General features: G+C 42.0%; 7 protein-coding genes across 7 annotated transcripts; 5 read left to right on the top strand and 2 right to left on the bottom strand.

Annotated features, from left to right (window-relative positions):
• Positions 1-57: 57 nt before the first annotated feature.
• TOT_010001122 (uncharacterized protein) lies at positions 58-480 on the bottom strand (the record flags this gene model as incomplete). Its single annotated transcript, XM_009691674.1, has 1 exon — positions 58-480. One exon carries the CDS (start codon positions 478-480, stop codon positions 58-60), a length of 423 nt encoding a protein of 140 aa, XP_009689969.1.
• Positions 481-1,016: 536 nt separating this feature from the next.
• Positions 1,017-1,600, top strand: TOT_010001121 (uncharacterized protein; the record flags this gene model as incomplete). The annotated part of the gene is made up of 2 exons (XM_009691673.1): positions 1,017-1,299; positions 1,329-1,600. The coding sequence occupies 2 exons, from the start codon at positions 1,017-1,019 to the stop codon at positions 1,598-1,600; spliced, it is 555 nt and encodes a 184-aa protein (XP_009689968.1).
• A 201-nt stretch (positions 1,601-1,801) lies between these two features.
• TOT_010001120 (conserved hypothetical protein) lies at positions 1,802-3,453 on the top strand (the record flags this gene model as incomplete). Its single annotated transcript, XM_009691672.1, has 2 exons — positions 1,802-3,284; positions 3,314-3,453. 2 exons carry the CDS (start codon positions 1,802-1,804, stop codon positions 3,451-3,453), a joined length of 1,623 nt encoding a protein of 540 aa, XP_009689967.1.
• Positions 3,454-3,920: 467 nt separating this feature from the next.
• TOT_010001362 (uncharacterized protein) lies at positions 3,921-4,802 on the bottom strand (the record flags this gene model as incomplete). Its single annotated transcript, XM_009691671.1, has 3 exons — positions 3,921-4,106; positions 4,138-4,613; positions 4,643-4,802. 3 exons carry the CDS (start codon positions 4,800-4,802, stop codon positions 3,921-3,923), a joined length of 822 nt encoding a protein of 273 aa, XP_009689966.1.
• A 531-nt stretch (positions 4,803-5,333) lies between these two features.
• Positions 5,334-5,959, top strand: TOT_010001118 (uncharacterized protein; the record flags this gene model as incomplete). Its single annotated transcript, XM_009691670.1, has 2 exons — positions 5,334-5,490; positions 5,523-5,959. The coding sequence occupies 2 exons, from the start codon at positions 5,334-5,336 to the stop codon at positions 5,957-5,959; spliced, it is 594 nt and encodes a 197-aa protein (XP_009689965.1).
• Positions 5,960-6,220: 261 nt separating this feature from the next.
• On the top strand, positions 6,221-7,273 carry TOT_010001117 (L-lactate dehydrogenase; the record flags this gene model as incomplete). Its single annotated transcript, XM_009691669.1, has 3 exons — positions 6,221-6,347; positions 6,397-6,524; positions 6,557-7,273. 3 exons carry the CDS (start codon positions 6,221-6,223, stop codon positions 7,271-7,273), a joined length of 972 nt encoding a protein of 323 aa, XP_009689964.1.
• Positions 7,274-7,479: 206 nt separating this feature from the next.
• TOT_010001116 (pre-mRNA splicing protein) lies at positions 7,480-12,114 on the top strand (the record flags this gene model as incomplete). The annotated part of the gene is made up of 9 exons (XM_009691668.1): positions 7,480-7,528; positions 7,575-7,699; positions 7,730-7,796; positions 7,827-7,908; positions 7,943-8,026; positions 8,065-8,102; positions 8,135-8,682; positions 9,089-9,184; positions 9,217-12,114. The coding sequence occupies 9 exons, from the start codon at positions 7,480-7,482 to the stop codon at positions 12,112-12,114; spliced, it is 3,987 nt and encodes a 1,328-aa protein (XP_009689963.1).
• Between the last annotated feature and the right edge of the window lie 61 nt (positions 12,115-12,175).

Genomic DNA, 12,175 nt, shown 5'->3' with positions numbered 1-12,175 from the left:
AACTTTAAAAATACCAATAAAACATATAACCAATCTTAAAATTATCATGTTTACGATTTATAGATATTTTCTGTACAAGGTCGTATCAACCTTCTCAAATTCGAAACGTTCGTAAACACGCATAGCAACTGGATTTTCGCATATTAAGTCTATTCTGTTACACTTTAGGGTCGATTTGCAAAAATCGATAGCGAATGTAATTAAGTAATTGAATATTCCAAGGTTTCTGTATTCCGGGGTCACAATAACTCTTTCTAGACGAGAATCAAACATTCTTCCCAGGTGAGGCAATATATATATTTCAAAGTAAGCCACAATTTTTGGTTTTTGATCATTTTTTGGAACAAACTTTACTACGAATGGGTAATATAGAGGGTTTGATATCATTGAGGCAATATAATCTTCTGAGTGGTACATATTAGATCTTGAAACAAGTTCCGTAATTGGCCTGACCTCTAAGTATTCTTCATACGAGTCCATGTTTTTCAATTCCAAGTTTATCTCCGAAACCGTTAGTTCCTTCTTCAAATTAACTTTATTTTTAAGAAAATCCAGCTGAACATCCGATAAATATTTTTTTTCTTCCATTTTATTAATTTTATTTATTCTAGAATATTATAGATTTATTATACGTGAATATGATGTATATTATGAATAATCATAATTCAAAAATTCGACAAAATTTTATGTCATAAAATTACAACATGTATTTATTTATTATTACTTAGAATTGCATAGAAATGTGTATTTATGTACACAATACAATCTGCACCATTCTCAGACGCTCTCTATGCTATTATTTACACATCTTTTGTTATTGAGCTTCTTAAGGTTAAAAATTTACACACATTTATTCATTTTTTGTTTCTTCTATATATCTACCATCTTTTGGTCTATTTTTAGCAAATTTAATAAAGAATCCACAAACAACAAAACAATGAACCATGGATATGTACTTTATTTATAAAATCATAGTCTGACTTGATTATTTATGCAAATGAGAGTTCTTTGGGTTAATGTTTTCATTTAATGTTAAATTATCGTCGTCATTTTTATTTTTGTTAATTTGTCTGTGTAACATAAATGTTGTTCTTTGTGATGAGGAATGTGACGATGATCACAAGTGTCATCGAGATTCCAAGTGTATAAAAGTGTCTTTAGGCCAAAATAACTATAATTTGTGCGTCTGTAACCCCGGATTTACTGGCTGGGACTGTTCTACACCCTTAGATTATTGCAATAAGCACTGTAGGCCCTTTCAGAGAGGCATTTCATGCAAACACACCTTATGCAATCAAGGTAAGAGGCGTGCACACAAACTTTCGTAGGCCAGTGTATTAATCTAGATTCACATCCCTATTATAAATGTGACTGCGGAGCGTTTTATAAAGGAGATAACTGTGAAATAGAAGACAATCCCTGTAGCTACGAGAGGAACAACCCCTGCGGCCACGGAGATTGTGAATTTATACCAGGAGTAAATCAAATTAACTGTAAATGCCATCCTGGTTGGACAACAAATCCGAACCAGACAAACACGAAATACACCTGGAATGGTGTAGAGGTTCATATGACTCCAGCGTGTTTAGGTACAAAGTAGATAGTATACGCATGATGTTATTTCTTTGCGCACTAACGTTTTTACAGAGGAAGTTAAGAAAGGAATCACCGGAAGTGCACCAATTCTTGGCCCTAGTAAGTTTACAGGAATGTCACAAAAATATAGACGCTAAGGTTGCTTGGTATGTTATTTTAATCGTTTCCTCAATTTTGTTTCTGTGGTTTACATCGTCTACACTCTATGAACTATTCGGAAAGAGAGCTGGCAGTAGTTGATAATGGCCCAAACGGTCAGTTAGGATGTGAGCTGGCCTCAGGGTGTGACGCTCAAGATGACATTTTCGCCACTGTACTCGAAAACGTTAGCTTCGTCGTCAGGACGTTCGAGTCAAGCGAGTCTAACAGTCTGGAGACCAAGTGTGAGCCAGAGTTGAGTGGATTTCATCTGCTCGATCAGTTTGAAGATTCGTACTTCAGTTTGGTTAATGATAAGATAAGCCGACTCGAAGGGAAGGAAATAGGAAGGCCCCTTGGTGAAAAGAACCGTACCAGTGAGAAAGATTCTAAAAAGATGGTTAGCATTTTGGGAGACGTTTGGATAGCCGAGTTTGATGTTCCAGCAGACCTCGAGCTGTTTAAAAAAATCCTGACTAACGCAATTAGGACAGTGTGCCCGAATTTAAAACCATTCGATGGCAACAACACACAACCATCGGCATTGGAAGATCCTAAAGATGGTAAAAATTCTAGGAAAAGCATCGATTCTTTCGAAAAAGTTATCTCTCGCACTAAAAATTATTCAAAACGAGAAAACATTGATCTCGATCATGCTAAGGCATCCGAGGAGCCTGCGTCTATCGATAGGCGAGATGATGTGATTAATCCACCTGCAACTCCAGTTAAGAACAAAACCACTGATTCGGGTGGATGTAAAAAATCTAAATCGAAGCTCAGGAAACGTTTACCAAGATCAGTGAAGTCAATTCGTTTTTATGAAGTGGCTGAGCCTGTAAGCAAGGACAAAGAAGAGGAGGAATCAGTCGAGAAGCCAGTTGTGGAACAAACACGACAAGTACAACAAGAAGAAAAAGAGCCGCTGCAACAATTACAAAAAGTACAGCAAGAAAAAGAACAGCTGGATCAAGAGGACAATGAATATGAAGAATACGACCTTGAAGAAGATTTTGAAGACTGTGATGAATTTGAGCTTTTTAAGAGAACTAGCATGAGCCCCGAAAAGCCAAAGCCTCCCGTTGACAAGTGTACCGACTACTTGAAAACGGAAGAATTTGCCCAGATGCTCGCCAACTGCCCGTTCTTCAGCGGCCCCAAGGTCAACAATGCGGCAATTGCGAGCAGAAAGGCCGCGTTCATCATCGATAAGCTAACGAAGGAATCGCAGACCTTGAGGTCTAAATCCTCCGGGGACGAGGCTGAAGTTTCAGATTCTGGCTTTTTGAGCACAGAGGCGATCCTGAGGGCCACTGAGTCCTACGAGCTCATGGAGTTGACTGGAAGGCTGTCCTTCATAGGCGACACCGTCAAGAGGAGGACCAAGAAGAGATACAGGAGGATTTTCACCTCCACTCCTCGGTACTTAAGGCGGCCAAAATACAAGTCGAGGCACTCCTTCTTGCAGGTTCGTTTCCCTCATGGCATTTCCGTTCAGAAGCTCGACGCTCTGGTGGACCGCATCACCACCAAATACATCAACAGGAAAAAGAGTACGTTCGACCCCCTTCACTTTTTTTAGACGAAATTGTGTGCGAGAACTTTTACCGGACCATGACTGACCCTACTGAATACGTCGCTGGTACCCACGGCTGGAACCACGACCCATACCTTTCTAATCGCCAAGGTCCACAGATACACGTTTTTAGCGTCTATTTCTAGATACACAGAGCTATTTACTTCAGACTCTGCCTATTTATTTTTCAAACTAATCGTGCTTACAACCTTTACTACTCTAATCTTTGCTAACCTATTTTCTCACATTAATTCTACCAAGAATTAGTTATGCTCCTTGCCACTGATGACCTTTTTTTAGGCCGGACCAAGGGCCACGGTCTCTATCTTTCTTGTGGAGATTCCTCCACTCCCCGGGTCCTTGAACACTCACTCAAAGACCCTTTCAGCATACCTTGGGTCTCCACCGATCGCATTGGCCACCGGGAAATCGTTAAACGGATGTTGCATGAGTACTAGTAGCTGCCTATAAATAATTTTCCTTTTTTCCGAATACACTCGTTTCCCTAGTTAACCATATACATTATCTTTCGTTTTCGATATTACTGGCATGCTATAGATTACTGGTATATTACGAGATCACTGACTCACAAGATTCGTGGCCTAATACCAGATCACTGGTATACTTCGTACTTGGCTTCTGCCAGGATCTTATCCGCCTCTCCGGTGTTCTTGTATACTTCGTTTAGTGCCTCGCGTACCGGCTTTTCCATATCCTTTCTTCCGCAAACAAATATACTGCATTTGGTTCCCGAGTTTGCCAAATCGCACAGGGGTTTACTGTTCCTCAGTATGTTTTCCTACATTGCCGTTAACTTTCTTCTCTCCTACCTGGACGTATAACTTAGGCTGGTTAGGCTCCCTAGAGTAGCAGGGAAGGATTTCCAGTGTGTTTCCCAGCATTTCCTTGTACCTTTCCAACTCCTCTCTGTACAGGAACGTCGACTGATTCTGCACTCCGTAAAAGAGAACGATTTTTCTTCCCGGCACGCAGCCCGCGTCTTCCCAGATTCTCTTCAGGAAGCCTCTGAACGGCGATATTCCTGTGCCTGCTGCTATCAGGATCAGGTTATTCGCTCTTATGTCCTCCTCCGTCAGCGTCAGGTTCTTTCCGAACGGCCCCGTCATGCTCACCTCCGTGCCGCTTTCGCTGCTCGCCAGGAACCTTGAGCATATTCCAAGGTTCTCGTTGTCCGGCCTCGTCACTCTTATGCAAATTGAGAGCGTCGACTCGTCGTTCCCATCCACCGTGGGCGCCAGTGAGTATGACCTGGGTGTGTGCCTCCTGTTTGTTCTCGGTGAAATTCCTACGCTTTTCATCTGTCTAACAAAATACCTGGCGGTATGATTCCACAGTATTGGCCCTCTTTGTACTTATACTTCCCATCGTGGTCTATTTCTATGTGATAGAAATCTCTGTCTATGTTGTTTGTGGCTATTTTTTTGGCTGAGCGTATTTTACATTTCAGTGGATTATTCGCTGTGTAGCGATTCAAAGGTCTACAGCACAAATTTCCGTTAAAATCCTCTAAACTTACTGATTATTTACGGAATCCCATATTACTGGGAGGTGTGTGCGATTTATTTTACACTTGTTTGTTCTAAATGATAAAACAACCAGCGGGTAACTAAAAATCTGTCAATTATCTTCCTTTTTAGTGCAAATACCTTAAAAGAATTACCCATAGGGGAGATGTAACCATTAGTTACAAGATCGATGACCACTAAGTATAGTGTACATTATGACAAAAATGACCATTTGGTGTGTTAAGCGCAAATTTTTGTTAAATACTAAGATTGCGATAGATAAAATATTTTTTACAAGATTAATGTTTATAGTTGTGTAAATACTCGTTGGAATCTCACAAATTATAGTGGAATATGATAGTCATATTTAAGTTTATTTTTAAGGCTCTGTTTTATTATATTGTCATATTTATGTTATATCTATTTTTGTATATATATTTTTGTTGATTTAAAGTATAGGAATTTGATTTATCTTTTCATTTCACTATATTTGGATATATATGGTTGAACAAAAATTTGAGGACCATGTTTTGTTATCAACTGGTAAAATACTAAATGTTTCTAACAAATCTAAAGAATCTGACTCTAATTTGGACGACTCTGATCAGGTTGTTGTAGAGAGGGTTCGCAATGTTTGGGGAAGCAGTTCCGGGGCAGGTACGAACTTTATTTTGGCAATTTATTCATAGGTAGCGACTTCCTTGATAATTACCGCAAACAGAGAGCCGTTGAAATGCAACGGCTTGATGAAATGGACAAACAATGGAGAGAAGACATGGAAAACAAGCTGTTTCAGTCTCAACGAATGCACCGAATAAAGAAAGAATCTGAAAAGGCTCTCAAAAGAAAAATTAAACGGGATCGCAAAAAAAAGAAAACATCATTTTCTAAAAAATCAAACACACCTGAGGATGCTTATACCATAAACTCAGACCAGTTAGACCGTGTCGAGGAGGATTCTACTGGCGAAAACATTCAAAATGGCAAATCTGATAATGATAATCAAGATCCATCGCCCAGTTTTTCACACTTTCCCGAAGTTTGTGGCGACACCGACGGATCAGTCAAACCGTCCAATAATGCTTCCAACTTTATCATCTTGGATCACTCATTAAACGATATTTAATTTTGTGCACACTTGATTTATTTTACCGATTTTTCTGCTTTGGAGCACCAGATCTGTGAATTTTCTTTGCACAACAAGACGCTACTCATGTCACTTTTATTTCGCTATTGATAGTCTTAGGATAAATATTTTTTTGTTTAAGCTTCTTTTGTTTGTTTCTGTTCTAGATTTTACTTTAATATCTAGAAATTTTACCTGTAAACTTTAATTGTTTAGTCTGAAATTCACATTTTTTTGTTTGAAAACTCACACAACTTCAAAATGACCGAGGCATTCGTAAAAAGGAGGCTCATCAGTCTCATTGGATCTGGAAACATTGGAGGAATTATGGGATATCTGGGACAATTGACCGAACTTGCCGATATCGTCCTTTTCGACATTGTTCCAAGTAATTTTTACATATTTTGCCTTTTTTACTCTTTTCTAATGATGTTTAGATCTCGGAGCTGCAAAATCACTTGATATTGTTCACGCAAACACCGTTGCAGGCATTGGTTACAAGTGCAAGGGAACCACCAACTACGAGGACATCGCCGGCAGTGATGTGTGCATTGTGACTGCGGGTGTAAGTTAACATTTTAATACCGTTTTCTTCAGTTGGCAAGGCAACCAAGCAAGTCCAACGAGGAGTGGAGCCGTGATGATTTAGTGTCTACAAACTCTAAGATCATTACCACCGTGGCCGAGAACATCAAAAAGTACGCACCTAACGCCTTTGTTATTTGCATCACGAATCCCATGGACGTTATGGTTCACTTGATTAAGAAGGTTACGGGATTCCCCAAGAACAGGGTAGTAGGCATGGGTGGACTGCTCGATTCTTCGAGGATGCGTTACTACATTGCCGAAAAGCTCAACGTAAACCCTAAGTATGTTCACGGCAGTGTTATTGGAGCTCACGGTGACAGTATGATTCCACTGGTTTCGAAAGTGACTGTTAATGGAGTACCAATTTCCTACTTTATTGAAAGGGGACTTTTGACCACCGAGGACCTCGAGGCAATTGAGAAACGCACCATAAGCTCAGGAATTGAACTTCTCAAGCTTTACGGAACTGGCTCAGCCTACTTCTCACCTGCCACTGCTGCGATCGAGATGGCCTCCTCGTACTTGCACGACAAGAAGTCCATCTTCGCCTGCTCGTGTTACCTTGACGGCGAGTACGGCCACAAGGAGGTGTACTGTGGAACCCTCGCAGTCATTGGAGCCGGTGGAGTTGAGAGAGTCTTCGAACTTGATCTCACCCCCGCTGAGAAGGAAAGGTACGACAACTGCATCAAGGAAATCCGCAGATTGGAGGCTTTGATTAAGTAAATTATAAATATTACTTTATATAATTTACTTATAATTCATTTTCGTGGAACGATTATTTAAAATAAAAGATATAATTTGTATATTGTGATATACATCGGCACACCATTTTTTTAACATCTTTTGCTTATATTCAAATTTAGCCCATGTATCATAGAATTTGTATTAAACCATCAAATTGTTTTGTTGTTTATATTTATTTTTTGTAAATGGATAAGTTGTTATCCACAATTAAAAAGAAACGGGACGAACTTAAAGGTATTTAAGAGATTCTGTATTTAACAAATTAACAATAAATGTATAGAGCTTAAAGGTGATAAAAAATGGATCAAAGCTTCTGAAGAATCCGAAAAAAGGAGATTAGAAGCACAAGAACAGTTAGAAAGGCAAAATGAATGTAAAAAAAGGTTAATCGATGAAAAATTAAAGGTGTTTTTAATTTTAATTAATTGTTTTTAGAAAATTGAGGAGTTTTACGACAAAAAGCAAGTGAAAGATGAGGATAAAGTATATGATAAAACAAATGGTATTTTCGTCAATTTTTAATTTTGTTCAGATATACCTGTCGTGGAAGTGGTTAAACGTCTTAGAAAATTAAGGCAACCTGCAACATTGTTTGGAGAATCCCATAAAGAGAGGTACGATTGGTTTTACACCTAATACCTTTTGTAGATGCGAGAGGCTATTTTCTCAGGAAACTGATGTGGACGACTTGGAGGCAAGTCAAAACATATACGTTGACGCAATAATGGGCAGGTGTGTTGAAATAAGCGTATACACATCAAAATCTTTAGGAACAACTACTTGATATCCAAGTACATAAACAAGAATGGTTAGTGATGCTTTTTTAATTTAACCTTTTAGTCACTCAAATAGACTTCTTCGATGATTATAAGGATCTCCCGGAAACTTCTAAGCACTACAGGTACTTCATACGCATTTCATTTCTTCGTAGAATTTTCAACTGGGTTTCTCAGATGCTGAGATCCTGGGAACAGCAAATGATGGATTGCAGGGAGGACTTGGTCAAGGAAGGCAAGGAGTTTGAGGCGAAGAGGAACGAAGCCATGCTCGTTCAAACCAAGAAGGACATCAAGCCTCTGCTTAAGTTGATCAAGTCCAAAAAGCTCGACGAGGATATCTTGGATAAGCTTTACAGGATAGTCGAGTGCTGCGAAAAGGGCGAATTTAAGGAGGCGCACGACGCTTATATGCTGCTCGCCATAGGCAACGCCGCCTGGCCCATGGGGGTTACCATGGTTGGAATCCACGAAAGGGCTGGAAGGTCGAAAATTTTCACATCGGAGGTTGCACATATTTTAAACGACGAGACCACCAGGAAGTATATCCAGATGTTCAAAAGACTCATTTCATTTGCGCAAACAAAATTTGGAAAAGATCCATCTAAAATCGTACAAATATCAACTGTGCATATTTGAAGGCAACTTGGATTTCAAGAGATGTAACCCCTTTATTACACCAACCTCTCAATCGCAAATTTTAAACTTACAAATGTGTTAATATGTCATTTATATCTTGGTGTGTACATTTTCCGCTTTTCAACAAGATTAAAAGTACGGTTTGCAAGTTTGAGATGGAATCTCGGTATATGTGGTTGGGATGTCATATTGGCTTTTTTGTGAGTATATTTGTATACATGGCCAATAAAATCAATGAAACTAATTGTATAATAGATTTTCTGTTTTTTTATTAAAATATTCTAGTATTTTATCTTTTATCACTAATGTCACGTGTATAGTATAATAGGATTACATCTTCCTTAGAATTTTCAACATCGAAACCATTTTGTAGTATTAGATAGTCGAAATGACGAGTCGCGAAGATCAGAATAAATCTTCGAATTCATCGCAAGTGTTATCCTCGAAGGATGCCGCAGTTTTTAAAAATATGATGGTACAGTTTACAAACTTATAATTTTCGTTTAGGAACTCTATACATTCAAAAATTATAAAAAGGCCTTGAAGGTGGCGGAGAGTCTTCTCGCCAAATACCCCGAACACGGAGAAACACTCTCAGTCAAGGCGCTGCTACTGCTGTTCATTGATCCTACCAGGGAGAATGAGATCATTGAGCTCGCGAAGAGGGGGCTGAGGAACGGAATTAACAGTTATATGTGCTGGCACGTGCTAGGTGTGATATATAAGCACGTGAAGAAGTACAGAGAAACCGCAAAGTGCTTCATAATGGCCCTAAAGCTTGATCCACACAACGATAGGCTTCTCAAGGAAATCTGCTGTTTGGAAATTGAACTGAGAGACTATTCGGCATTTAGAAGGTTCGCGAGCACGCAGCTTAAGTTGAAATCAAAGGAGTACCGAGAGTGGATGCTATTTGCGTTCTCGCAGCACCTGTGCGGAAACCTGGCGAGTTCGTGCGAAATACTGGAGGAAGCAGATAAGTTATTTATCTCAGACTATCGGGTAGAGGACTATGAACTGAGCGAGTCGATAATGTACAGAGCAATGGTATACGAGCACCTGGGAGAGTTTGAAAAGTGCGCAAGGCTGTTGGAGCAGAAGGCGAGTTTGCTGAAGGATAAGCTGACGTACCTGGAGCTCAGAGCGAAGGCGCTGTACCTGTCGAAAAACTATCAGGCGGCAAACAACACGTACAGGCAGCTGCTTGACCTGAACCCGAACAACGCAGGGTTCGTGTTCATGCTGTTCCTGACGCACCAAAACGAAAAGGTGAGGAACATGTTCCTCTTCCAATTGAGTGAGTTTGAAAAGCCGAAACGAGGCTCAATATACGACGAGAAGCTGAAGAACGACTCGAAAAATTATGTGGAAGGGACAGTTAAGGTGCCGGAAGATCACGACTACCCGATTGTGCTCAGCAACGAAGTCCTGGACATGGACGGAGAGTATTCGGCGGCGGGCTGGCAGCTGGAGCACAGACTGTACCACAACTTTGACATGTACATGAGCGCCAAGAGCACCTCAGGAAACGAGCTGTACGCGAACTGTTACGGCTTCCAGGAATACGCGCTCAGCATATCAAGCAAGCTGGACCTGAGCGACCTGGCGGACCCAAGCACAGTGGAGACGATAGAGGAAGTTGTGCAGACAGTGGACGAGTACCTGAGCGACCGCCCAGGGTCAGATTTGGTAGTGTACTGCAAGTACAGGAGGCCGCTGAAAAGAGATACGTACCCACTCTTCATGTTCACCAGGAGCCTGGAGAAGGAGGAGGAGGACCAGCTGCTGGAGGCGTTGGACGGAATGAACCTGAAGGACCCGTTCATCTACAACTCATTCGTCTTCACGTTCACCTCGGGCATGAGTTTTTATCGTAGAGCGCAGAAGTACATAATCGACTCCTTGAACAGAGGCTCAACAAACATAATCCGGAGCTTCCTGCACTGCCTGACCTTCAAGAAGGCGTACATCCTGGCGTTCATGCTGTCGGGGTTCAAGGAAAAGCTGAGAAGGCACCAGAGGATCGACAGCGTCAAAAACGAAGTTCAGGTGAAGTGGTCAGACCACATGGTCTCCTGCAACTACAGAGCAGTGCTCACGGCGCTCTTCTTGGCGAAGATCTACGACTTCATGGGCTCCTACCAGAAAGCGCTGGAAGTCCTGAACCAGGGCCTGGAGATAGCGCCGACGTCAGTGGACCTTCTGTGTGTCCGGGGCAAGGTGTACAAGCACCTGGGCGACCTCCACAGAAGCAACGAAGACTTCTGCATGGCCAGCGACATAGACAGGAGTGACCGCCAGACCAGCGCCAAGTCGGCAAAGTCAATTCTGAGGACCTTCGACTTCGACTACAGCGTGAAGAAGTGGAAGTCGTTCCTGACGGAGGACGTGTGCAAAAAGAACGAAAAGGAGGCGCCGCCGGAAATCCCGAGCTTCAAGTTTGAACTGATGTACGCGAAGCTGAAGTCGGACGTTTTCCTGAGGTCATGCACGAACTGCGACTTTGGCCACGACTGCGACTCGGAGAAACTGAAGGAGTCCTTCGAAAAGTACCGCTACATACTGGAAAAGCACTCTGAAATCTACGAGAATCAGCTGGACTTCCACAACTACTGCCTTAACAGACTGTCGTACCGAGTCTACTACAACTTCCTGAAGCTGAGGTCGGCCTACTGCGCGCAGGGCTACTTCATCAAGGCGCTCAAGGGCGCAATCAGGTGCTCCATTCAGATGCACCACCTCGGGATCGAGACGGAGCTCACCACGGAAAACGTGTTCAGGAACAAGAACGTGGAGTACTGCGTCGAGTGGATGAAGACGGTGCTGAACCAGAGGGTCTACGACCCGGGGCTCTACGGCCTCTTCTACTACCTGGCCTCAATTTGCAACATGGACCTGCTGTTCAGGCTGCGCTGCATTACGCACTGCTACTACTCGTCGCGGTGCAACAGGCTGAACGAGTACCTGATGCAGATGATCTACCACCTCATCACCTACCTCGACCACTGCTCACCCTTAGAAACGGACCTCGTGAGAAAGACGCTCGACCTGTGTGTGCACGAGGACCTGGAGCCCAAGACCAGCGAACTCAACTGCGACTACGCGAACCGGTACCTGGACTTTGTGACTGACCGGATTTTGGAAGGCAGCTACAACATTAAGCAGGTCAAGGGCCTCGTCCTGTGCGCCTACAACTATCGCACTGACGGCCTTTTGGAACGGGTGTTTGAGAACTGCGAGCGCCTGTACAGACACATGACCTTCAAGGAGTACCTGAAGTTCAAGAGGTTTTTGCTGTACGCGGTGCACTCGTGTAGAATATCGTCAAACAAGGACCTCCTGAGGAGGGAGATAGAGGCTCTCAATTCGGAATGTAGTGGAAAGTACACGATAGATTTGTTTTAGAGTGACTGACGTTCTGCCGATCAGTCTCAGAGGTGCTATTTGAGGCAGCCTTGCTCCAATA

Source organism: Theileria orientalis, chromosome 1 (assembly GCF_000740895.1).
Source record: "Theileria orientalis strain Shintoku DNA, chromosome 1, complete genome".
Lineage (NCBI taxonomy): Eukaryota > Apicomplexa > Aconoidasida > Piroplasmida > Theileriidae > Theileria > Theileria orientalis.
This window is presented reverse-complemented; position numbering and strand designations above follow the sequence as displayed.